We start from the raw sequence: 27,665 nt of genomic DNA on the forward strand, positions 1-27,665 counted from the left end.
TGTGTGTTTGAAATTATAAGTGGAAATTTAGAAGTTTCAATAGTAATCAACGCACAACGACGCATCCTGTATTTAACAAACTCAGTGATTATGTAATTTCCGATAGAACGAGAATTATATAATCACTGAGTTTGCTAAATATCAGTGGATGTAGTTTTAGAATAGTCATACAAGTTGGAAAACGGCACAATATGCCACATATTGCTGCCTTTACTCCGCCAGTAATCGTATGTGACAAAGATACCTGTATGTATTATAATGATGATGATAATGATGGAATGATATATGTGTTCTAGTGATGGATAATGCTCCAATCTCTATGTTACTGTGATGTAATCACTCTGAATTTTAAGCTTATTCAGGTATAAATGATAAAATTTAAAAAAAATGAGCAGGTGTTCTAAAGCTTTTGGATTATATTTTACAGCGGAACCCGTTTTTGGAAGTACTTTGGCCGCAATTTGTCACTATGAACAGACGACAGTTCCACGTTTTATCCAACTGGTTACAGAAGTAGTCGAATCGAAAGGTCTCGATACAGATGGTCTTTATCGAGTTAGTGGCAATCTTTCATCGATTCAAAGGATTCGATGCCAGGTTGATCAAGGTGATTGCATAAATTAAAGTGTGGATTTTATCTTATCCTCAGGAATGTCATTTATTCTATTTTAATTCATTTAAAAATAAGGTTACAGATATGAAAGGACCTTTATGTTTCACATAAAGTTGCCGGAATATGTCTTGCATTGGTTCAGCACTGCTTAATGGTTGTTATCCCTGCATGATTAATTTTTCCGATGGGGAATGAATTTATGAAAACACATAACTCATCAAGTATTAGAATTTCAGAAAAATATGTTGCTTTACTGGCAGAAGATGATGTCCATGTTTTAACAGGAGCTTTAAAACTATTTTTTCGCGAATTATCAGAACCAATTTTTCCAGCTAATTTGGCTAAGGATTTCATTTACGCCAACCGTAAGTGATCTCCTACATTTATGTATTGTTCTTTTTCTTTATGCTATCATCTTTTATTAATTTATGATTCACCTAGATCTGAAATTCAGGGCTACCTAAAGGGGAAGGAAAATTAAAAGCATTTGACGATTTATTAAATAAACTACCATTGGTTAACCGAGAAACACTCAAAGTTCTATTTGGACATCTTATACGGTTAGTTCAGACTTTTTATTTTCTTTTTTAGCGAAGTTTCTAGTGACTTGAATTGCAAATGTTCCAATATTGATCCTGATCACTTGTTTATAAATGATTTAGAGTCTGAGTTTAATATCATCATTTTGCATATCAATGTATTTTGGCATACGTTTTAGGTGTTTTTTTTAAACTTTATTTGCCAATTTAATGCATCAAAAAAATCACTCCGAAGTCCTATTGCAATGGTTTCATTTATTTAGCTATATCATGCTGATTTAAAATGTGTTTCAAACATTTCGACATTTCCAGAGTTGCTAATCATGCAGATAAGAATCGAATGGAAATCCACAATTTGGCAATCATGTTTGGTCCATCTCTCTTCAGCAGTGGTACGAACGATATCAATGGTGATAACAAAAAGGGAGGCAGTTCGAAAAAGGGGAAAGCTGCTAATAAGAAGTTGAAAGAAAAACCAGCCGGTGTACAAAGCAATTCGCATCTTGCTTATAATATGATTATGCAGGGGCAAACGGTAGAATATCTTCTGAAAGAGTTCAAACGATTTCCATCGATGCAGTCGCAGCAACAGTTATCTGTATCTCTTAAGTACTCTTGATTTATACTGTGCCTCGGTTTCTTTTCATTTTTTATTAAAAATTTAAGCATTGCAAGGTAAGTAGGATCCCAAGAAGATACTAATTTCTCTGAATACTAATTTACTTAGCTGATTTGAGATGTTTCCCATTTTCGTCCTCGAGAATTCAGCATATATTTCCTGCAATTTTTTTTAAGAAATGATTGTAAATGATGGATTTTGTAATTGAAAAAAATTTCATTGATGTGCAGACATTTAAAGAAAAAAAAAACACAAATCAAAAATGAAAAATGAATTCTTCATTAATTTATTCCAAGAATTATAAGGGCATAAACAGTGAAGATGATGAGCATTTGATGTTATTGCCTTTCATAATCATTTCACCTCTCACTTTCTTTTTGTGATTTCATAACTTATTTTTTGAAGTATCGAATTTAGCTGGCACTTTTTTGTACACATAGTTTTTCACGGTGAATTATAATCCTCGGTTATTTGTGTATAGTCATTCTTGTGTATATTTTTCCAAAGTCCAGAATCCTTGGTGTATACCATTTTAATGTTACTTGTTTTGTAGTTATTTAGTCATTAGCAACCTTTACCTAACTTTCATGCAAATGGTTGATTTTTTTTTCAAATATTTATTTTAAATCCGTATTTTCTGTGCATTCCAACTTTTTGTTTACATTCTGCTATCAGACATTCGATACATTTGTATTCAAATTATCTATGGGTTCTAGCTTGGCTTTCGTATAACTCAATATTACATAATTTTACGAAATTTTCATCCAAAAATAATTGAAAGTTGCCGAAGAATCTTGTGTATGGATCCAATGATCCTTAATTTAGAGAGCTTCCTATCCTCTTGTGCCTCTTCTCGCTCCCTTTTCCCACTTCCTGGAAAATTCATACTGAATATACTGGATCAAGTAGAAAGAAGAAAAGAATGAAGGAATATCTTCCTAAACCATTCTGACATTTGCTTAGTTATTTTTCTTTATTTTTCTTTTCTCCTTGGAATTTATATTAGATAATTAGGGATTTTATTTAGCTAAATTATTCGTGCAATTTGCAATAGTTCAATGCAGTACGTCTTTCGATTCCTGAATCCTACATATTATTATGATGCTAAATTAAATTAAAATTTTCTTTTAAAATTTGAATTTTCTGTTTTATTTTTCCTGTATCATATTAGTTATTCAGTTGTATTTGCTCTTGTTGTTGTTATTATTATTGCTGGAAATGGTTGTGATAGCAAAAAGAAAAAGTATGGTTTATGGATTAGTGAATGATTGATTGATCCTGCATGCTTATTTCACTTTTTTGCTTAATTTTCAAACTCAGTTAATGTTCATGATGAGTTTTGTAGTATGTTTAAATTTAAATGCGTGGTTATTGTTTCTTTTTAATGCAAATTGTTTAATATTTCGAAACTATACATTTCATTCATTTCGAGTTACTTTGCCTTATTAATGTTTTTGGATTTTAATATTCTTATCTATTTCTTTATAGTTTCCCCTGCGACAGGTTACTTTCTTTTGCGTTGTTCAATTATTTGTCGGATTTCCTTAGGGAAAATTAAAATTTTCAAATAAAATGTCTTCTCTTAACATTTTTCATTGCAGGTGATAAAATAGTTTGAATGATCATTGTACTAATTATTTGAAATGGCTGAATGATGCTTGCAGTATATTGGAATGGTTAGAAAACGGAAGAGATATTTAAAGTTTTTTTAAAAGCTTCTTGAGCAAAGGGGAAATATGTTATTTAGTATTGAAAATTCGTAGTAACTTTCGAGAGAGTAGAAATGTTTGTGTTAGAATTCTATAAATATTTTTCAAACAATTTTGATAAAACATTTTTCGATTGTATCCTACAATCTTCCGTTTACATGTATCGTTTCAAATTTGTTGAGGAAAAAGTAATCCTTTGTTTGTTACTTCTGGGAGTAGAACTTTTACAGGGAACACGGTCTCTGCTGACGTAGTAGCGCAAGGTTTGGGTTAGGCTGTTCATTAAGAAAGTCTTTTCGTCAAGTTTAAATCGGAATTCTTGAAGTTCATTTCATAGGTTCGTCGGAAGAGGTGCTAATTGGATGTTATTAAACTATGAAAAAGAAACATTTTGAATGCTTTCTATCGCAAATTGAAACGTTTCAAAATTTGAAAGTACAACTGGAGCAATATTCAACGAGTGTTGAACTTGCTGGTAGGTATTCTTTAATCATTTCTAAATAAATGAACATGAATTAAATGAATAAATTGACCGTGGTAAATGGTTGTGAGGTTGATATTGCATAAATCCTTGAGAGATTTGCTCAGTAATCACTCATATTGATTACTGAAAGTTCGAAGAGCTCTCAAAATTCTGTCTATGTTGTTAATGAACGTCTTTATTCATCTTTATAAGTAGGTGCAAAAGCTGTTTTAGCGAAGAATTAATACTTTGTGTTCCCACATCACACGTCCCTTTATTTTGTAAGACTTTTTAATACATTTCCTAAACTTTGGTTGGCTTCTTGATGAGGCATTGCTTTGCCGAATACTTTGACTGTACATCTGTATGCATTACAAAAATTAAATTTCGGGAACTGTGACCACAAATACCTTTATCAATAACCTTGGTCTTAAAATATTTCATTACGCAGCTTCTCCTAATCGTCTTAGAGATTCTGATTCATGTTTTCTGCTGTTGTACAACTAAACCATCAGTACAAACTATATTGTATCGAATATATGGACTAGTTTTCATGCGAAATTTAATTTCGGATTTACAATGGTTTACAGCTATGATCGTCATTGTAAAAAAGAAAACAAAGAAAAAGTTTCGTGAAGCGAATTTCAGCTTGACTATATGTAAGTCACAATCTTATGGTTTGGTTAATTAAATTGTAAATTGATCGGAACTAACCAGGTTATTTTGTCTTTGTCTCCTTTTTTTTCCCCATTTCAGAGGCAATATTGAATGCAATCGCAGAAGAAGGATATATTGATGGTTGCACTGTGGCAGATTTAGGTTGTGGTCCCGGTATATTACTTCTGGGAGCGGTTAAACTTGGTGCAAGGTACGTTGATTACATTTAATATAGGATATAGAAATCATTACAAATATCTCAGCGAAATCTAATTCTAGAAAATTAAAGGTATTATAAGGAAAAATGCAATTAAAGCTTTTGCAGTTATGGATTAGGTGTTGAAATTGATGAAGAAGTAATCAAAATTTGTCAAAATAATATTGAACATTGTGATATGGAAAGCAGTGTTGATGTGGTTTGCTTAGATGTTACAAAAAACATCAGCGCTTTAAAGCCTACTTTTGATACTGTTATTATGAATCCACCATTTGGTACCAAAAATAATGCAGGTAATTCTTTTGTACACAAGTTAAATATACTGTTTTACTATAATATTTTTACTGCTAGAAGTTATCAGAACAGGCTATTTAATGCATAACATCTGCTGGTGTTTAAGCTATAAACCAGATGTAGCATGATATCAACTTCCCAAAAAAAAAGCTTGCAATATAAGCTGGCCTAATGTTATGCTTTAGGTAGATAGCTGCAATGATGTATTCTTGTTCGCAAAGTTCTTCATTTCACTTTTACTGCTTTAAGAAGTGTGAAAGTTTCATTAATTGGAATGATTGATAATTTTCCTATTAGAACGTATTGCCGTCAGTGATGAAATTTTTTTAATGTTTCTCATTGTTAACGAAATACTGAAAAGAGGAAATAACTGAATTAGAATAATGAAATGAAATGGAAATTTTTTGAGTTCATGATTTCAGGCATAGATGTACAGTTTGTTAGAGCGGGTTTGTCGATTCTAAAGGAAAGTGGAAAACTTTTCTCGTTACACAAAAGTAGTACAAGGCAATATATTTCTAAATTTGTCGTCCAGAAACTATCTGATGTCAGTGCTGAATGCATTGCGCAACTATGTTGGAATTTGCCTGCAACATACACATATCATAAGCGACAGTTCGTAGACATAGAAGTTGATTTATGGAAATTCTCCGTTGATTGCAAAAATATTTCGCCAGTTGAATGATTTTTTTTTTTATGCATTCTTTCTTGTTGAAATGAAAGCAGAGATTTCATCTTTCTTTCATTTCTGTGAAATTTTTATTTTGTCCATAATGTTTATTCATTGACATATAAATATAAACTGCATATTTATAAATGGTTATCTGAACAAAAATATTATATAAAACAAAAATATCAAAAATATGCCATACAAACAAGAAAATAACCAGATATAACCTTCTTTTTTGCTTTTTTTTTTTTTTTTTTTAAGAAATACTTTGGAAACAAATAAATACTAAATGGTAGTAAAGTGGCATAATTTCCAAAATCCCTTTGAAATGTTCTTTCACAACAATTTCCGCTGCAATACTACTATGAAGATTAGCATTGACTGAAAATATCACCATTGACAATTTTACTTTCAACCTGTACTTTTAGATAATACCAATCATAACAAACGATCACTTTGTAGTAGTCATTATTACTATCAACTGTTACTTCTTCAAATTCACTGATGAGATCAAGGAAGTAAAAAAGATAATACAATTGTTATGGTTCAGTTGTGGGCAGATTTTGCGTACTTTCATAAGTTGTTATTGCTGCTTTGGAATTAAGAGACAATATACTTCCGGACGGATTGTTTTCTTGATCGACCTGTTGCTCTCCAATTCCGATATATTCATCGGATGATTGATATCGTTTTGATGATATTAATACCATGTTCATTTTCATTTTCAATCCTTCAATTGAACTTGATTGTTCCATTTGTACTTCTTCCATATCTGACAATTTTAGCTTCTTTCCCAAATTCGAACAATTCGGAATTTCACTAAATTCACTGTTTGTTGATATCATTTCCGATAATTTCGGATGGACAAATTTTGTATTCGTTTCTGGAGACGATTCATTGGATTGTTTGAAATTAGTGCGAAAATTTTTGACTTGGTTTTCAACCGGAAACTTATATGGTATGGATGGTCCCGAATTGATACAGCATTTTCCGGATCTTTCTGATACAGTTGATGATTGACTTGTCAACGGTATTGTTGAGAGAATTGATGCATATTTTTTAGATTGATGACATATCTGTGCTCTTTTTTCGGTTTGACAAAATGATTTCGACTTGAATTTGTCAACATTAGTCATATGTGAAAACCTTCTTGGCATTTTTTCTAACTGATATATCGGTAGAATTTTAGCGCTTCGTGTCGATTTCGAATTGATTCTATCATTGCTTGTATGAGTTTGTGTGCTTTCAGATACTGTTGGTGACAGTCCCCTGATATCATTGATTTGTTGTGAACGTATCCATGCTTTTGATGCTGCATAAGTGAATTGTTGTTGGCTAGAAGAAAATTATTATCAAGATAATTTTGAATAATTTCATTTCTCAATTCTAAAATTCAGTAATTAGCTTTACTTATAAATCGAGGAATTCTTTGTTTACCAAAAACGATAAATCTTTCTTATTTCTTCTATGTTCATGTTTAATTTTGGATCTTCTGAATCATTCCAGTGATTTTTGATATTATTAAATAAATGAAATTTTAATTAGGAAAATTTGAGACAATACCCTAGTAAACATTCTTACCTGTAGGTTGATGTTGGAACGGCATTCAGGTATGAAGGTATTTCGAAATCAGATAAATGTATCGAATTTGCATATGCACACTTGCTAAAAATATGTATTAGTCATAGCAAATAGCAAGATCAGATTTTAAAATTGTGTGTTTTTGAATTTACATATATTTCCTTGCAAGAGTATTAAAATCAATAGAATTTGGTTCGAAAAATAATGATTACGTTAGCGCTAAGTATTGAAAAGTTCGGGAAAAGAATAATTTATAAAATTTGAAATCATTCAACGAATTAAAATTTTTCCTTTTTACAGATACAAATTAGAAAATTAGTACTCTTATTTGAACATTATTTTAAATTTTACAAAATTTTTCGAAAAAAAACATTTTTGTAAATCGATCAAAAACTAATTTAAATTTTAGCAATTACAAATGAAAACGAAAAAAAAATCGCACCTAAATTTAAGTGAAAATGCAAATCGATTATAGATGAGTTTGATAATTGATAATGCTAACCTGTTTTGTCCTACATTCCCATTCGAAAAAGTATGAATTGTGTGAGTAAATGATAATGATGACAGTGATAGTGATGATAATGATGATGACGGTGATGATGATGATAATGATGTTGTTGATAACTTGTGACGGAGTGGAGACATTCGTAAAACAGAATTTGATTGAGGGATTGAAAGGAACGTTTGCGAAATGGAATTTGGCTGTAATTCGTTCCATTGAAAGGTCGAATTTTGTTGCGTACTATCATAACTGTCATTCGAATTCCTATCATTCGATACTGTATTATCACTGATCCAGTTAGTATCAGTTATTACTCTTTGTGATAATGAAACCATTGATTGATCATTGGACTGTTGTGTAATTTCACTTCTACAAAATATTTTTTTTTCCATATTTTTCCAATAAAGAAATAGACCATTAATTAATGGTTGGAATTAAATTTGAAATACAAATTTTAATTCACAAATATTAAGTGCTGAATCAATTTCCATGATCTAATTAACCTGTTTGCCTTGTATGCTTTTATTAACAAAATCAATTATTTATTATGAGTGGAATAAATTGAATACAATAATGAATTATCAGGAATGCTTTTGCAAAGAAATGAAAAATATTTTGAAAAGAATGTCTTTTGAATTTCACTATAAATGAGTACTAATCAAAATTTTAATTTTTTAATTTTAGAGATCAAAGAATGAAATAACATTTACCCAGTTATATTTGTTGTTCTCGCTTCAGAAGATGCGCTACTTTTTGTTGATCTTGTTCTATCTGATGGTGATACATCTAGAAATGATTCATCATCATTGGTTGACATCTCCATTCCCGCCACTATCATATTTTTTCGGTAATTCTACAAGACAAAAATGAACTTTTGCATCAATCGTTTATGTAATTCGTAAAATAACATTTTGAAATATGCAAAATTAAATTTTAAAAAAGTGCGGATTAAATTTCTTGTTTTCTCATGAAAAAAAACTAAAAGTTTATCATTTATTGAGTAGAAATGACATATAAATAGTGCTTCGTTGGCAATTCGTTCAATTTTTGGAAAAAAAAATTTCTTTAAATTATTTCCAGATCAACTGCATTCCGTTTTTGAACTATATTCAGGTTAGTTGAATTTATTTCTTAAATTTTCCACGTAAATGATTAGATACTAAAATTTTACCTTAAGATTCACGTGAAGAATAATACAGAAAAGAGAAAAAAGTCGCATATAATTGTTATTTTACTTTCGGATAACGTCAAATGCTAAAAATGAAACGTCGAACCTTACGTGAACGATTTTCCAATTTTGCATTTTGCTCTTTAATAGCAATATCACTTCGAGTTGCGAAACTATTGCTGGCAAAAATGTCCGAACGATCATTGTCACTAGTGATTTCAGAAGTGTTTTCCGAATATTTTTCAATTTCATCTTTGCTAATGCTATCATCCATCGTATTATCGTGATTTTTTATTGTGATTTGAGGGATTTCTTGGGCATTCTTGATATAATCAGTATAAGTCAATGATGATGATAGCATATCAAAATTATTAACTGAACGACCAGCATGTTGGCGGGAAGCTCTGAAAAAAAAAGTCGCATGTTTGAGGGATGAGTACTTTGGAATAATCATATTTGAGGCATATCCGGAATAATCATGATTTCAGGTTATTACGATGATTATCACTTAACTAATATTTGTTTATCAATATTAGCTGTTAGTAAATACATTGAACAGTTTAAAATCTACGACATTCTACAACTGATTCATAGTAAAATTCACTAAACATTCCCAATAAAAAATTGACTATTTTTATTTTTCAATATAATGTAATTATCATTTGTTATCAGTTTTAATTCAAACTATGCAATGATAAATTTATAAATATTATAATGATAATTAAATGAAAAATATTATACCATTAGCAGCAAAATGTATCATTATGATAATATTAAATTCAACATTTTTCTTAACTCAATATAAACATATTTTGACTCATTTTAAGTTGCCATTAACTTTTTTCTTCTTTCTCATAAGTTATCAATTCCTTCAAGTAAACTACCAAAGCTTATTGTTGTTGTCGCAATTAATTAAATGAGACATTAAAAAATTTTGAAAAATCAAACGTAAGAAAGGAAAGAAAAGCAATATTTTTTTAAGGAAAGCTTGATACATATCAAAATATATCAAACTAATTAAACTCTTACCTGCTATCATATTTTTTTCCTAGATTACTATCAATGTCATTTTTGAGACTACCGTAAGCCATTAAACCGATTACAGAGCTCAAATCTTCCGCTATTAGCTTATTATTGATAGTTACAGTCCCCTCTTCTTTTCCTTCCTCTTTACTAATATTTTTCCAAGAATTGCTAGCACTTGTTATCATTGATTCTTCCAACATATGATCTTTTGGTATAGTCAGTTGGCTAACCTGAAATATCTCAAAGCCAATTTTTTAGCAAATTAAATTTTTCTGTAAGTTTTTTCTTTTTATTTTCTACTATTCTACAACATCAAAAGGAAAGAAAACAATCAATTAACCTTTGAACTGTTTTTGAATACTTTTCCTTCTTTTTTTCCACTCATTTTTCTAAAAATAACTCTTTTACCGGAGAGAAAGAAAAGAAAAGAAAAAAAAATTGAAAAGATCATAAAAGATCATTGAAAACTATCAAATTCATATTTAAAATTTGTAATAAATTTCTTTATATCTATCATTGATTTCTTTGTTTTTCATTAAAATTCACTTTTATATGTTATAATTGAAGGAATTTTTACAGTATGATCAATGATCAGAATATTATTTGAAATAAAAATGAAACGAAAAATTGTACAATAATTGAAATCATTGATAATTTTGCTAAAGTTTGTGTTAGCATTTTATTAATATGGATGAGCTTTAAAAGGTAAGCTTTTTTCTGCAATGAAATTAATTAATTTCAGGAAAAAAAAAGATTGCAAATTAAATTTTTTAACAAACGATAAAATCCATTTCCGTCTTTCAATAAATGCAACAAATATAATGAAAGCAGCAATAGTTGCCAGACTTGTTAAGATTATAATCCATGTCGTTGAATTACCGTAATTTGTTGACACTATAAATTATTTTTTATCTTTTATAAATTTGCGTAGCTTACCTATCGGAATATTGTCATATTTTTGCAGTTATCTTTCTGATGGTTGACAAGTTTCCGGATATTTTTGCAGTAGTAACAGTTATTATAGATTATTTTTTTCTATTCATCTGTTTATTCAATTGTTAAAGTTTGAATGTAAAAAAAACAAATAACGAACTTTTTAGATTTGTTTGATATGAAGATGTTTGTTGTAACATATCGAAATGCTAAAATAACAAAAGATATAGGAATGGAATATAAGATGGTTTAAAATGAAAAGAAATGAGTTGAAATGAATTGAAATGAAATGAAATGAAATGAAAAAATAAATTGTAATAAAATGAAGTGATAATAACATCATCCTAAACAATCGTTCCTTTTCCTAATTTCATTTTTTCTAATTTAAAATTCGAATTTCAGGAAAATGAAACAAAAATTTGGTTAAACATTTTGGTTGGTATACTTGATGTACAATGAAATTATTTTACTTTAAAGTAATAATTGAAAACAATTATTTCCTTTTCTCTTTTATTTTACACATTTTACACTTCCTATTCTATACTTAGTAGTTTTATTAGAAAATATAAGAATAATTGATCAATTTATAGTTTCGATTAACATTGTTAAAATTATAGATTCATAATCTTTCACCCACAACCACTAAATACTGTAATCCATTGGTGTTGTTGGGCTAACTGTAACTCATATGAGATGATCGCAAGATTATGTGAAGATTGATAGATATCGTATGAATATATTAAAAAATGGTCAAGATGTAATAGAAGGAAAGCAAGAAAAAGGAATTAATACAAGATAAAAAGCATTTAATTAAGTGAACGGATTATTCATTACCAATTAAATTCCATTCATTTTTTAGTTTTCAATTCAAATAGGTTGTAGCCAAAAATTTTTAAACGATCATACTTAATGAGTCAATAATACAGATATAGTAATGAAAAGGTCGAAATTTCTCACGTTATTGATAATATCGTTTGATTTTTGATTATTTCCTGATATAAAGTTATCCAACTTCTTATAACTTTTACTTTCCTGATGTTTAGACGGTTCTTTCCGGTTTAATTTCTTTTTCTGCACTTCATTCAATGGTTGATGTTTAGCTGCAATTATTTTTTTCATCCGTAAATTTGATATTATAAATGACAAGCATTTATTACACATATAAGTTTTCATTTACCACCTTACGACATATTAATGACGTGACTCCATGCTATCAAATACTTAAATAGTGCTAATTCAATTAACTCAGATTAAATTAAATAAAATTTTAGATAACGAACTGTATGGCAATGTTCCTTTTCTGGAATGTTTGAAGCATTAAAAAAGGAAAATTATAAGTATATTTATATTTATTTAATATAATTAATATATTTAATTTAATATATTTATTTTTTACACTTTCAAACTTTGACAATTTTCCTACTTATCCTAAATCTCTGAATTCTAGCAAAAATAAAATGAGTTTTTATCTGAACATTTTTGCTAGCACATTAATTAAAACGTTCAAAAATCATACAAGATTGGAAGTATTAAAATAAACGTTTCAATGAAATTAATCCTTTCTATCTGATGATATCTGGTGATATTTAGTGATAAAAGCAAACTTTTAAGAAAGATTGGGAAACAGTTTACCTTTACGGTAATTAACATTTTCAGAAGCATAAGTTGTACTTCTAGAATTTTTCTGCCGATTCTCATATTTTCGTTGTAGACTATTCAAATTCGTTTTCTTATCTTTCTTATTAATCGCTATTTGATTTGCTTCATTTCCGACATTATCAGCGATATATCTACTAACATTATCACTGTTATTATCACTAGCTAATTCATGCTGCTTGCTTCGGTCCACTTTACCATTTTCCCGTTCATTATCATTTATTTGTCCACTACTATTTCTTTGTTGGTCCATTATTTCCTGATCATCATTTATATTTTCTAATCCATTTATCTTTCCGGATGGCTTAATCATCATCTTCACTGATTGATTAATAAAATCGTTATTGTTATAAGTCATAACCTTCTCGTTCGCATTATCACTGCGATTTATCATCAATCTAAATATTAAACATGATAATTCACTCTTGTTTTTGATAATTGTTGCATTAATTCAAATATATAGTCTTCACAAAAAATGACTATTTTTTAGAAAAATTTTTGAATTTTAAATTTTCGAAGTCTTAATAAACCACTAGTATTTCTTATTTTAATTAAAGTATAAGTACAATGAATTATTTTATAATTAGAAGAAAAAAAACTCAATAAAGCATAATGAGTTTGACCAAAATATGAATTAACAATTTATAGTAATTAGTGGGTGAACACAATCGGATGAATTAATTCGATAATTAATCAAAAATTTATTATTATTTTAAAAATTGGTTTTATTTGATCCCAATTATGTATTTACTGAGTAATATTTTTTATTTTTAACATTTCTCAATTTTAATTTATTTGAATGATAAATATTGCAATTTAATAATTTTTTATAGGAATACTTGAATACTTTTTGATGTGAATTTTTGATTCAATTGCTTCATTCATCCAATACCATTTGTTGTTTTCATCAATCACATATATAATACCCGTGAATGAATCATTCGCAATCTTATCACCTATATATTATCATCCGTGAAAACATTATCATCCGGAAAAACATTATCAACCGGAAAATCAATTTCGTTATTTTTCGACTGTTTACTTTTCACTCAGTAAATTTACAGTAAGATTAATAATACAAATAATAATGTATATTTGCATTTTTGATGCAAAGTAATTGTATTAAGCTAAATACCATCTCTCGTATAAATTTCAAGAAATAATTTTAAAAAATTTTCAAAATTGATTGCACAATTATGAATGATAAAAAAGATTGATTAAAAAAATCCACCTGAATTTAATCAAAATTTGAAGACTAAAATATGATGAAGGAAAAAAGTTTGAGAACAGTGATCAATTTAAATTTATTTTAATATCGTTCTTTAAATACAACTAAAATTTAATTTTTTTCCGAATTATTTCTTTATTATATTAGTATTTAAGTATTTAAAATTATTAATCTTAACCAAAATTATTCTCTTCTTTTGTCAACAAATTTTAATTTTCTGAAAAGTAAATAAAAGAGAAAAAAAAATTTTTAACAGAACCTAATTGAATGATAACTTGCGCATTTGTCAAATATTTTCGAAATGCATTAAGTGACATTGAACCTGCTTTACTATGCTTTAATTCCATCCGTATTGGGAATGCTTGTGCTGAAAAAATTATTTTCATATTTTGTTATACTTTTCTTTTCTTGGTATTAAAAAGACTTTTTTAATAATTATTTTTCAAGTTTTAATATTTTAGCATGAACTAAATTTATACTAACATAAGGTAAATTAGAAAATGTGAAATAAGAATGTAGAGAATGAAATAGGCTAGCTAAAGTTTATTTTGATTTATAAGGGAGAAAAGCATATTTAGATATATTTGAAGTAATATTAATCAGTTATTAAGTATCATTGAATGAACCGGGTAAATCAGTTAGATTTTTTGATATTGGATGAATTAGCTGTTTTGCTGCAACATCAGTATAACCAAAATCAACAAATCGTACCTTAAAAGTATATCATTTACATTTGTTTATAGCTAAATATTTGATGATGAAAATTTAAGTAATAATTATGACTCATATTTTTACCTGTAAACTAAATGATATAGAAAGATTGGAAGAGACTGATAAACGTAGATAACTTAAAAAAGGAAGAATGCAAACATGTTTAGAGATAAAAGATTAGTGTTAAATGAATCCATATCATAGCTAAGCAATTATTTTCAATCTGAATTATTAATTAAATTTAAGCAAATTTGAAGCATAAAATAGGATGGCTTGAAACTCAATGCAGCAATTATTTGCCTATTCTTATCCGCTTATTATTTTAACATATTAACAAAGGTACAATGAAAGTCCAATTAATTTCGGCATTTTTTTTTCATTGATTTTATATTTATTTAGTAATTTCCAATTTTTTCTTGACCAATGACCACTTTGGTTTTTTTTTTAGAATAAATTGGAAAATTTAAAAATAATAAATTCTGCTAATTTCAAAAAAACTTTTACAAAAAGTATTTCAACACTTACACTATCAACATTACAACCTGAATAAACCTCTATCCTATCGCTATCAAGTGAATCGAAGTATAGCTAAAAAAAAAAAATATTTCCAACTCTTTTGTACTTATCGCAACTATTGCTCTTTTAGACCATCGGTTGGGAGTCACTAAATTTTAACTGATAGTTCTATGATTGGAATAGATCTTATTACGAATGCTAGCAATCACCCATGTCCAGCATTTAAAGATGGACAACATGAAATATTTGGTGAAATATTTGGTCATATAAGAAATATTTGAAATATTTGGTCATATAAGATGAAATATTTGGTCATATAAATGAAAATTATTGAAATATTTGGAAATATTTGAATATTTGGTCAATATTTGGTCATATATTTGAAATATTTGGTTGAAATATTTGGAATATTTGGTGAAATATTTGGTCATATAAGTCAGAGGATTTTAACCCAACATTTTAAATTGTAAATTAAAATATTCTAACTAAATAATTTTACAACAAATTAGAAATTTTCCATGATAAATAATATTTTGTGATGGATAAAAGATGAAGATGAAGAACCATTTTGGAAAAAAAAACAGCTATAAAAGCTAACAAGTATCAAACTGAAAAAAAAAACTTAAATTAAATAAATATGACTATTTTCATTAAATCTTAGGATAGATCCCAGGATAAATATCAAGAGCTAAAAAAAAAAATTTCGATCAAAAATTTGATCAATTATGGCAAAACATCGCTTTAGATATTTTTTGCTCCTGCATTTATACTCACAAGTATTAATGTTGGATCGATACGTTTAATGATAAGTACACGATTACATTCATTCTGTAAGTCATATTTTATAATTCCGGCCGAACCTAAAATATTTTTAGCAAGTTATTAATTACTTCATATTTCATTTTCCTTTTTATATTTGTAATAAAATTCAAATTACTTTAATTTAACCCTTTTTTTTCTTGGTATCACGCAACATATTCTATCATTAAAGTTCCTAATGATAAGATCAATGAATTATTATATTATCGCTTAATTTCGAATTTTAACAATTCATAATCAAAGCGATTTAATGCAAAAATATTTTTAAACTAAAGATTTCGTAAGGCATGAAAAACTTGAAATTTTAACATAATATTTAATTTGCTACTATTCGTTTCTACTCTAATGATTGTTCTAATTAATCAAATCAGATAACCTGAGACAGGATTTGGTAATGAGTTAGTGGTATGGTATGTTTGTTGTAATTGTTTCTGTAATTTTTGCAGCATGCGATATGCATTTGCTAATTGTACATGAACTGTAGTCCAAGCTATAAACAATAATTAATTTATATATTATAACCAAGCAATTATAATAGTCATTTGTAAAACTTATTCGAAATAATTAATTATGAAAGAAATAATAAATTTACATTCAACATATGTAACAACGACATCCACATAATCATAAGTAGCAGCTGGTAGGACTAATTTGGCATATTGTCCTTGTAAAACTTCACTTTTGGCTGTACCTGGTGAACCTGCAATTTATTTGACCTAGTATCCTAGAAATGAGGATATCCTAGAAATTGCCCCATATTGATATTTGATATTGAAGTTTTAATAATAATTAATATATACGGTACGATTTATAGCTGTCTGAATTTCCAGTTCTTCACAAATGAATTTTGGCAAGAAATAACTAGAATTAAACAACTGAAAATAACTAAAATAACTGAAGATAGTTGAAGTAACTAAAAGTAATGAAAATAAGTAACAATAACTGAAATAACGGAAATAACTAAAGATAACCGAAATAATGGGAGTAACTGAAATGCCTAAAATAACTGGAGTAAGTGAAATAAGTAACAATAACTGAAATAACGGAAATAACTTAAATAACTGAAAACAATTCAAGTAATGGGAATAACTGAAATGCCTGAAACAACTGGAATAACCGAAAATTTTCTGATTAATAATTAGTAAAAGTATCAGGTAAAATATTCATGCATTATTCCCTTTTCTGCTTTACCTTCTTTAGGAATAAAATTGAATATTTTGCATTGCCAGATATTCTTTGTGACGTAAACATATTTTTAGATATTTTGTCACTGCCGATGTGACACAATTATGCGAGCAACTAACTAACTATAATTAGTGTAATTAAAAAGCTTTGAATGAATTTTTCCATTCCTCACCTAATTTTAATTGATAAAAATTATGTTGTTGCGTCATCCAGCTAGTTGTATTCTTTTTCTTTCTTTTTTTTGATTGGGCAAAATTTCATGCAAACTGAAATTTAAATGATGAATCATCCAAATAATTGACAAAAATAATTTAGAAATTCAGCTTTATCGATATTCTTTTGATTGCTTAAATTTTCAGGTCAAATGACTTTTAATTAATTAAGAAAATTCAACATAAAACTTATTGCTTCACTTATTTCATCTCTCTCTCTCTCCCTCGCTCTGTCTTCCTATCTTTCATTCTCATTTCCAATTTTTTCCAAAGCCTTTTACTGATTGCAATTTTGTTGCCATATTTCTTTCTCAAGCCGATTTCAAAAAATAAAAGTATAAAATTAAGCTTATTTCTCTAATTTTAGAAATTTCCATCTACTTTTCTTTATCTACTTGAGCTATATCAGTGAATTTCTTAGTATTTCTTAGTAAAAATTTGAAAAATAGAAATATCAGGGTTTATGTAAACCAGTGAATTTCTTATAGGTAAACATCACTCCTCCAGAACTCTATTTCCACTTCTCATCCCATTCTCCATACATCATCCATGTTTCACACATATGTGCAGATCAAAAATCAAAACCAACCGGGCACTTTTTCCACTTTCCTTTAAATTTGACACCTTATCACTGATTTATCTATTCAAATATTTCATTTGTCACTCACCAAATATGTAAATTTTTTCGAAATATTTATAAACTTGGCTTAAAAACGCTATTGTGCTCTTTTGAAAAATTAGAATTTTCTTGAGATTTTAAAAACGAAACTAAGAATTCCTTAAATTAAAGGACTATACAAAAAAAACAAACAAAAAGGAAAAAACCTTTCAATTCAAAATAAACTCCCCGAGTTTAAAAGTGCACCGACTAGGTCGAAGTGAAATGAGCATTTTTCACAAAGATACTCACCCAGTTGGTACAATACCATCAGTGTCACCTAATAGCACCGGAAATCCCAGCAAACCATTAGAGCAATTTTAGTTTAAGGGCGGTTTGATGGAAATCTCTTGTCTTGCTAAGTGACGATGACGGTTTTTGTATCACTTGCGACGAGCACATTTCGAAAATTGCTGGATCATTTACGAATGTACATGTACAGTTTAACTATTACATAGAGCAATTTCGCGGTTATACATAGTTCCTTTTTTCGTTTTTAAATGAATCTGATTTCAACTGTAATCTATAAAATGTTGCATTTGAATACTTTCAAAGGGATTTATTGGAAAAGAAGGAAATTTAATTGCAAACAAGGACAAAAGACATATGCATTCATATGCTTTTAAAACACCTGATTTGCAAAACAAAGTTAAAATTTGTTTAAAATATGAGATATCAATATGAAACCTGATTAATAAAATTTAAATTAAAAAGTCAAATTCAAAAATTGCATCATTTTGTAGTGCTAATATTAGTGACAGAAATACAATTTACCGGATCACCGGAAGGTTCAAGTTTTCGTATCTCTTCAATTGGTTTCAACAAACGTATAATCTTATCATCATCCTGTCTTTGATATAACATTTCACCTTCAAAATCTACCAATTTATATTTTCGAGCTCGAATCAACATTCCAACCAACTGTAACAATGGTTGATCAATTTTATTAAATCAAAATTCTCTTTTGGCAAAATTACACTTTACCTTTATCTTATCTTCCTCTCTGTTTTGTTTTTATTTTCTTTTTCAATCTATCTTTAACTTTTTGCTATTTCTTTGCTTTTTTTCTGTCCCTTTTTCTCAATTTTTCAGAAATCATTTCCTCATTTATGACCAATGAAATTCAAATTAATTAGATTAAACATGTAATACAGTATAACTAATTAGTATTTTTAAAACAATCTCTAAAATTGTATGAAATTAGCTGTAGGGTCTTTTTTTTGAAAATTTTGAAAACATTTGTTTTTTAAACATATAATTAGGCTGGAATTATGTACTCAAAAACACACAATTAGCTTAATGTTATTTAAAGAATACAATCAACCTGAAATCACTTATTCAAAGACTCACAATCAGCCTGAAATTATTTAAAGAACATGATCGACCTAAAATATTACTTATTCAAACATAATTACTTACTGCAATTACTTACTATAACTACCCTGAATTTACTCAAAAATGCCATCAGCCTCAAATTAGTTACCCTAAAAAATAAAAAAATGAAATAAAATAAAATGCATAGCTTATTTGTCATCACAAAGTACAAATTTTGGGAAATATCTTATTTTTTTATAAATTGAAAACATTTGAAAAATCAAACATTTTACAAATATTGAAATTTTTTTGCGTAAATTATCATGAAGATTTATTATCTAAACATTTAACCACTTTAGAATCAATTACTTCGAAATTTAAAATTTTATTTAATAAACTTTATGCAAATATAGAAATAACTTACTTTATCGGAATAATGCGCATAGATGTAAAATAATGGACCAAATCGGATAATTCGATTTGGTGGTTCACCTTCTGCATGTGTATTTATCACTTCACATAAAAATAACACTTCACGCATCACATAATCACCTAAAAAAATTTTTTCTCCTTATTCATTTTGAATATAAGTAAGTTCAATATTCAAGTATTTAAGTACCGCCTAAAATAGTAATAAGTAAAACATTAGAAGAATGTAGTTTTGTTTTTAAATTGTATTTAAAATTAAATAATCTGGTTCATTTCTCTCTACATGAACCCTATATGTCGAATATGAAAAAAAAATAATCACCAAATACCAACCTGCTTTAATACCACGTGCTTCCGTTTTAGATCCATGCTTTGGTCGACCATAATCATGCGCATTTGTATCATATTTGGGCGCTATATACGTTGATGAAAATGGATTCCTACAACAAATGGTTTATTTATCAACGATTCAAACTTTTGAAATTAATGAAATAATTATTGACAAATGTTATTTCAAATCGATAAAGTCAATAAAGTGCAAAAATGAATTGAATATGAAACTTTTTGCATTTTGATTTCTTATTTTTTCGAAATTTTGACTTCGAGTCAAACAAAAATGAACTTTTTCAAATGTAAAATTCTGAAATTTCATCAAATTGACATCAGTTTAATCTGTAATCAAAAAAAGAAATTAATAAATGGGAAAAGTATGAAATTCTAAAAATTTCAAAAAGATTTTATGATTTGGTGGGGCGATAAAAAAAGCAAAAAAAAACAAAATAAACATAAAAGTATACTTGTCAAGTTTTTCCTTTGTTTCATTAGCAATATTATTGAACATTTTAATTGTGTCACGTGCGCTTCTGCCAATCATTCGTAAATTTGTCTGATATTCACTTTCGATGCTATAGAATTTTTAACTGTTTAATAATTTGTTAATTTACAAATCATTCGTTCAAGACACAAATTTCAATATCAAATTAAATTTATTAAAATTTGATAAAGTAGTTTAATTTTTGGGAAAATTTTGTCAAAATAAGAAATATTTTGTAAAACTATTTAATTATTTAATAATAATTCAAATTTTTCCATCAACCAATTGAATATACTTTTAAAGAAAATTGTTGTTGTTTTTTTTTTTAAATGGAAATAAAGAAATAAAATAACCTATGAGAAATATTCGAATCCTTCCTGCTTTCATTAATTTGTCGATTACCATCGACAATAGCGCCATCCTTTTCCAATGGAGTAAATTTATTATGCATCATACTATGCAAATTTTTCAAATTTGAAATTTATAATAAATTTTACATTCAAGAAAATCAACCAGTGAATTTAATTTTATTTTATGAGCACAAAAGCACCATAATTTTATTAGAAAAAAAAAGAAGAGAAAGAAGAAAAAACAAACAAAACATATAAAGAAATTAAAAAACCAAAAAATAAAAGGCATACTTTGTTTTTAATTTATTGAAATTATCCATAGCCGAAGAAGCATTACTATCATTTTTACTACTAAAAAATTTGATAGCGTCACGTGTAGCTTCACGTCTTTCAACACTTCGTAACTCCCAATTTCGCGTGATATTTGATCTATTTAGGAAATCAAATTTTGTAACAAATGAAATTGAAAGAAAGTAAGGATTGAAATAATTTACCCAAGTAATCATCATTATGACGTATGCTAAACATTTATTTTACTCCCCCCTTGTTTCGATTTTCTCTCTTGTTCCGATGTCATCAGTGTAATCATATCATATCACTTATGTCACATTTAGATAAATAAGTAGTAATTCATATTAAGAAAACTTCATGTATTAATTTTTTTTCTTTCTTTGTAGTTCAGTCAAAAGATTATATAATAAATTATTTTTTATTATTTTTAATGTAATAGTTTCATTTCTGGTTTTATGACTTAAATTTCTATTAGAAACATTTTAATGCTATTTTAATTTGTATGACATTTCCGTTTGCATTGCTGAAATTGTAAAGATTGTAAAATTTTCAATCTTTCCATCAGTCGATAATATTTTAATTAAAAAAACCTTGAAAGGTAATTTAAAAATTTGAAAATCTGAATTTTAATAATTTCATTGATCTTTTTGTTTTTCGCTCTCTTTCGTAATTAATGACAACATTTCTTCACTTTTTTTTTCCTTCAAATATTATAGATAACGGAATATTCTTTGATTGAATGTTATCATTTATCTTAACTTTCAAAAGAAAAAAAAACATATTAATTAAATCTTTTCGAAATGAATAAAAAAAGGATTGCCAATCTTTAGAGTGGTGTTTTTTTTCCGAAAAGCCAAACTGAATAAAATTGCGAAAGATATAGTAGTATCAGATATATCAAGTAGATTCCGGTTAATTTCCGATTATTTTGAACACATTTATTAACCGCAAAAAAAGTGATTAAATAAAGGATTCTTTTTTTTTACTTCTTCATTACTTTTATCATTTGTCACCTATGATTTAAAGAAAAAATTAATTTATAAAAATTATCAAGCCTAAAAAATGGCATGTTGTATTGATATGAAACATATCAAAATGTCAGTCTAATTTGCATACAGTCTATAATACGTAGCAATGTTATTTTACTAATTTATAAAACTAAAACAAATTAAATATAATTAAAATTAGGATAGCCTTCGACTACTCCTAAAAAAATATAATGTCAATCGTTCACTTTTACCTTTTCGGCTAAAATCTCTCGGGATATTTCTTTTCATACAAAAAAAAAATATTTTCTCATTTTTTTTATGCAAATGAATCGAAAATTTTGCAATTTATTTGATAGCCAATCTATAAGCAAATTTAAAATTTATATGCTAAATGAAACAATAAAATAGCAATTTGAATTGTTTAAAAATTTTTTTCCTTTTCTTTTATTAAAAAATGAATCTCATAAATATTGCAATAACATTTTGCTTTAACAAATGATAGATTAGCAGTTGTTTACAATGATTTCCCGTAGAATTTTAAATAGATGAATATTGTTGATAGTAATATTGATAACTATTATTATAATAATATCAAAATAACTTCCTTTTCTCTTCTTTTCTTCTCTCTTTTTTTTTAAATTTTAAAATTATTGGGAGAAAATATTTTTTTAATGCCAATATTAAAAGAAAAAAAATCTTTTCCTTTTTTAGAAAAAAAAGGCACAAATTAAAAAATGAAAATTACAATTTACTAAAATTATTTAAAAAGATAAAAATTAATCAATAGCTTACTTTTGAGAATTATTTACAATTGCATTAGTGAATTTGCGCATATTATCATTAACAATTGCGCCACAATTATCCGCTGATAATGATGATACATTGCTTGACGGTACTGATCTATGTGCGATATAATATAATTACTAATTTAAGTTAATTTTGAAAAATAAAAAAAAGAAATATTTGACTTATTATTTGGAATTTTATAATAAATTTTGTGACTATAAAACTTTTATAAAATGTTGGGTGGAAAAGTGAAATTATTGAATTGCAATTGAATTGATAAAAAATGAAATTATAAAATTTAATCAATCAATGCAATCATTTTCTTCCTTTTTTCTGAATGAAATTACCTTGCTTTTAGTTTTTAATGATATATTACCTTATCTTTAGCTTTTAGTACCAAATTTGATGAAAATACAAATAAATGAATAAATTCGGTAAATACATCAATATTTCGTCCCCAAAATTTCAATCAAAAATTATAATTGAAATAAAAGAAGAAATGATCGTTGTTACAGTATTCGGAATTTATATCATTTCAAAAGCCGGAAAGAAAGTTAGATCAGGAGAATTGTAGGAATTCCTACAAGTTTTATGTGACATTTTAATAATTTAACATAATAATTAGTTTAAATTTCCCACAAATAATATTTCGTTGAAATTGAAAAAGAAAAATAACAACCGAAAATGATAGGCATATATGCATAAAGAATTCTGAGAGTTAGTTCATTTTTCGTCAACATTTCAAAGTTCATTCATTTTCCGGAAATATGCCATTAATCCAGTAGCATCAAGAACAGTTTGATGAAAACTACCACTATTCAATGAATCATGCTATCGTCAATTTGTTATCTTCTCTTATCACGGTCATTTGGTTAATTTCATTATCGTTATTCGTCATTATCGTTTGTTTATCAGAAGCAGTTGATCGATATTGTAATAAACTATCACTTATTATCGGAAGAAATGTTTGGTATTTAGTGGGATATACTATAAAGCAATTCATTATCAATGCAATTCGGTTTATTTTTCCGGAACTTTCAATTATTCTCCCTAATCACATTTCACCGAATGCTGAAAAATACCGGGGGTAAAGTATTCAATGAAGAAAATTTCATTTTTTATTGCCCACAAAGATCTTTTGTAAACTTCGGTAGCATTTTCTGCAACTTCGTTTTAAAACAATACGAAAACCATTTTTGCAAAGATTAAAGGTAAACATCCCACCGGAATATTCCATTTCTTGGCTTCTTTAGCGAACAAAATGCGATTTGCTGATGCAATCAGTTATTTTAATTTAAAAAAATTTTGAAAAAATTTTAAAAACTAAAAAAAATTTACTGGCACCTAACTTTTCGAAAAAAAAGTGAAACTTTTCGAAACTTTTCAACTGGCTCAAGAATGTTTCCTCAGCAAAGTTTTAAATCAAGAGCATATGACGCATTTGAGAAAAGCATTAATGTCATCAAACAATTTCTCTCTCTCTCTCTCGTATAGTTCTTTTTCACTCATTAATTTGATTTGTCAACATTAAATCACTATTTTCTTTTTCTTTTTTTTGAAATCTGAAAGATAATTTAGTGTAAAACTTCGGATGAAATTCAATTTCTTGTATTTTAGAATAAGATGAAAGTAATAATTGTGCATATTTATGACGAAAAGTTTGAAAATAAGTGTTCATAGAAAGATTAACCGATCTTTTAATTTTTATTAATTAATTTTAAATTTAATTAATTAATTTTGTAACTATTCATCCACCCTTATACTTCCATTTATTAAAAAATCGCCAATGGAAATAGACTGATATCAAATGTGATAGCAAATGATAATGAACTAACATTAAAATCATTAACCACCTATCATAATAATATCAAATGATAACGAATTTAACTGATTTAAAATTTGATCAAATATTATAGCATGGCATAGATATGATTGTATCGCAATTGTTAATTAGTAGAAAATATTACAAACAAATAAACACACAAATAAACACATATTTGATGGTAAATTAGGTTTGAGTAAAATTAACGTTAATTACACAAATATAATTAAGCAATAATGTACAAATTAACTGACATAACATGATGAACTACTGTTAATTACAGGGATATAATTATTAAATGACAAACTAACCTGCCAAAATTTTGTTTCATCTCATTGATAGCAATAATTTGATGAGGTTTACAATTATCACCAATTAGTTCAATACCGCACAATACCAATTGCGCCAACCTCAACCTTTTGCTGTCACTGCCGCCGTTGTTAGGAAGAGAGATATTCTCAGACTAATTTATAAACGATCTTCTTTCTCTTCCTCCTTCAACATTTTCAATAAAAACAACTATGCTTAACATGTGAATGCATGTATGTGTCTGTCTGTGTATGTGTGTGTATGTATGTATGTATTTGTTGTGTGTGTGTGTGTGTGTGTGTGTGTATGTGGATGTGTTCGTCTCTATATCTGTGATCTATCCATAATGTATTATGCTGACACATTTTTTTTCTACCTGCTCAGGTTGTGTATGAAAGATGAAATAGCTGCTACTAAACAAGTTAATCTTTCTAAACTTTTCTTTCTTTTTTTTTTTTGAAATTCTTTGAAAAGTTGAAAGAAAAGAATAGAGTATGATAAGAGAAAGAAAGTAGGAATGATAAGAGAAAGGAAGAGGATGTGATAAAGGAAAAGAAAGAAAGGAAAGGATTCCGATTAATCACAAACATTTCATCATTAATGTTAATGTTTATGTTGGAAAAAAAGAAAAAAGACGAAATGGAACACATTTATAATTGAAATGGTTCTTTTTTCTTCATTTTATAAAAATTTTTTAAAATTTGGAAAGGAACGAGAAAAATAAGTGAAAAGTTGAAAATTTTTACTAATTTTAAAGAATTTCTTTTCTTGAGTCATAGTTATTTCTCGCAAACATAAAGACATTAATTAATTAATTGGTTAATCAATTGACCAACTAATTGATTAATCGATTTAACTATGTAAATGTATTGGCGTAATTTAAGATTACATGTTTTGTGAGAAAGAACTTGAAAAAAAAAAAGTAGAAATGACGTATAACTTTGAAGAAGCAATAGGAGATGAAATATTTTGTAACAGTGAAATTTTCAGTTTTATTTAAAAACGAAACATTGTAAAAATGATGGTAAACGTAATTAACGTGAACGTAAATGAATATTCGAGACTTAAAAGAGGTAACGAACGTTAAGAAATTGTATGGATTAGCATATTTGCTAATATAGTATGATTACTAACCATTTATTTTGAGTTTTAAACCATAAAAATTCATATTTTCAAATTGATCTGATTTAATTTCATCAAAATTTCGTAAAAATTCATTCTCGTAATAAATTTGCATTAATTAATTATGGGTCAAATAATAAGTCTATAATGATTGTATGTCTGGTATGATATGATATAACATGACATGACATACTTTCTATTACATTTCCAATAAAGTACTTTACATAAATTTTGATGCAATGACAATGTGATACTTTAGATCTATACAATTATCGATACGATCCACATGGTACTTAAAAAAAGTAATCCACATGGTATACTTAAAAGACTTAGAAGATATTTAAAAGTAATCCACATAGTATACTTTAAAGAACTTAAAAGATACTTAAAAGTAATCCACATAGTATTTGCATACTTAAATACTCAAAAGCAATGTAAATTTCAACATAGCGCTATTATTTAATAACCATATATTTAGAAATTTATTATTAATAGAAATACTGGCGCAACAGTGATATACTTAAGATTTATATATTTTATACTCGACTGATATTAAGTATTTGAGTACATGAGTGCTAAATGCAAGACGTATCATTCTTGCAGCAATGGTGTACTTGATATTCATATATTTGATATTGGATTGATATCAAGTATTTGAGTACATGAGTACTAAATGCAGTATGTATCATCCTTGCAGCAGTCTAGACCGGATTTAATTTCAAGTATCGGTAACCAAAAAAATTTTTTCTTTTTGTAAATTCTTAAGCTCACAAAACGATATTCCTTCGTCTTTCTGAAAGAGAAAGAGAGGGAGAAAGAAAGAGGTAGAGAGGAGAGAGGGATAGGAAGAGAGAGAAGGACAGAGAGAGGAAGAAGGAATACAAAGAGAGAGAGAGAGAGATTAGGGGGAAAAGTGGAAGTCCCAAATATTTTGCATTATAATGTTGAGTGTCATTCAACCTGAATTCGATGACTACAAAGAATCTTCAAGATCCCGCGAAATCACAATAAAACACCTCAGTTACTTCATATACCAAGCAGTCAATGTCAATAATTTATGTGAGATTTACCGTTGTGATATAACGCTCTTACTGATTTTCAAATTTACGGCAACACTGAAATTCCGAACCATGGCGAAGTTAAGAAGTGGGAGTGAAATGGTACTTGGAATTCTTAACTATAAACTTTTCCTTTTCTTTTTTCGAAACATTTATTACACCTTTTTTCATACAACACAAAATGATGACACATTTCTAATATTGTTAGAAATTGTCAACTTTTCAAAAGCTACCAAATTGATAACTTTTGCATAATTTTATGTGAAAAGTACATTATGTAATGGTCGTATGTGATATGTAAATAATGATCCATGATGACCTCACGTGATACGCATAAAGTTTGCATAATTTTATGTGAAAAGTACATTATGTAATGGTCGTATGTGATATGTAAATAATGATCCA

The 27,665-nt window shown here is 27.4% G+C and overlaps 6 protein-coding genes across 6 annotated transcripts; 2 read left to right on the forward strand and 4 right to left on the reverse strand.

Moving 5' to 3' along the window:
* Window positions 1–191: 191 nt before the first annotated feature.
* On the forward strand, window positions 192–1,783 carry LOAG_01706 (hypothetical protein; the record flags this gene model as incomplete). The annotated part of the gene is made up of 5 exons (XM_020445820.1): window positions 192–246; window positions 428–607; window positions 850–978; window positions 1,068–1,173; window positions 1,465–1,783. 5 exons carry the CDS (start codon window positions 192–194, stop codon window positions 1,769–1,771), a joined length of 777 nt encoding a protein of 258 aa, XP_020303762.1. The 3' UTR covers window positions 1,772–1,783.
* A 2,041-nt stretch (window positions 1,784–3,824) lies between these two features.
* LOAG_01707 (hypothetical protein) lies at window positions 3,825–5,796 on the forward strand (the record flags this gene model as incomplete). Its single annotated transcript, XM_003137245.2, has 4 exons — window positions 3,825–3,955; window positions 4,700–4,811; window positions 4,926–5,110; window positions 5,534–5,796. Exons 1-4 carry the CDS (start codon window positions 3,856–3,858, stop codon window positions 5,794–5,796), a joined length of 660 nt encoding a protein of 219 aa, XP_003137293.1. The 5' UTR covers window positions 3,825–3,855.
* A 524-nt stretch (window positions 5,797–6,320) lies between these two features.
* On the reverse strand, window positions 6,321–10,443 carry LOAG_01708 (hypothetical protein; the record flags this gene model as incomplete). The annotated part of the gene is made up of 7 exons (XM_003137246.1): window positions 6,321–7,116; window positions 7,363–7,446; window positions 7,865–8,233; window positions 8,575–8,717; window positions 9,139–9,436; window positions 10,062–10,288; window positions 10,399–10,443. The coding sequence occupies 7 exons, from the start codon at window positions 10,441–10,443 to the stop codon at window positions 6,321–6,323; spliced, it is 1,962 nt and encodes a 653-aa protein (XP_003137294.1).
* Window positions 10,444–11,897: 1,454 nt separating this feature from the next.
* On the reverse strand, window positions 11,898–13,041 carry LOAG_01709 (hypothetical protein; the record flags this gene model as incomplete). Its single annotated transcript, XM_003137247.1, has 2 exons — window positions 11,898–12,091; window positions 12,624–13,041. 2 exons carry the CDS (start codon window positions 13,039–13,041, stop codon window positions 11,898–11,900), a joined length of 612 nt encoding a protein of 203 aa, XP_003137295.1.
* Window positions 13,042–14,481: 1,440 nt separating this feature from the next.
* LOAG_01710 (hypothetical protein) lies at window positions 14,482–18,247 on the reverse strand (the record flags this gene model as incomplete). Its single annotated transcript, XM_003137248.1, has 5 exons — window positions 14,482–14,586; window positions 15,877–15,962; window positions 16,298–16,411; window positions 16,514–16,621; window positions 18,163–18,247. 5 exons carry the CDS (start codon window positions 18,245–18,247, stop codon window positions 14,482–14,484), a joined length of 498 nt encoding a protein of 165 aa, XP_003137296.1.
* Window positions 18,248–18,707: 460 nt separating this feature from the next.
* LOAG_01711 (hypothetical protein) lies at window positions 18,708–23,063 on the reverse strand (the record flags this gene model as incomplete). Its single annotated transcript, XM_020445821.1, has 7 exons — window positions 18,708–18,897; window positions 19,715–19,842; window positions 20,053–20,159; window positions 20,517–20,624; window positions 20,887–20,988; window positions 21,175–21,312; window positions 22,956–23,063. Coding segments are annotated over 7 exons (880 nt in total), but the record flags the coding sequence as incomplete, so codon positions are not given.
* Window positions 23,064–27,665: the final 4,602 nt, after the last annotated feature.

This window comes from Loa loa, assembly GCF_000183805.2.
Source record: "Loa loa unplaced genomic scaffold supercont3.281, whole genome shotgun sequence".
NCBI classification, from domain to species: Eukaryota; Metazoa; Nematoda; class Chromadorea; order Rhabditida; family Onchocercidae; genus Loa; species Loa loa.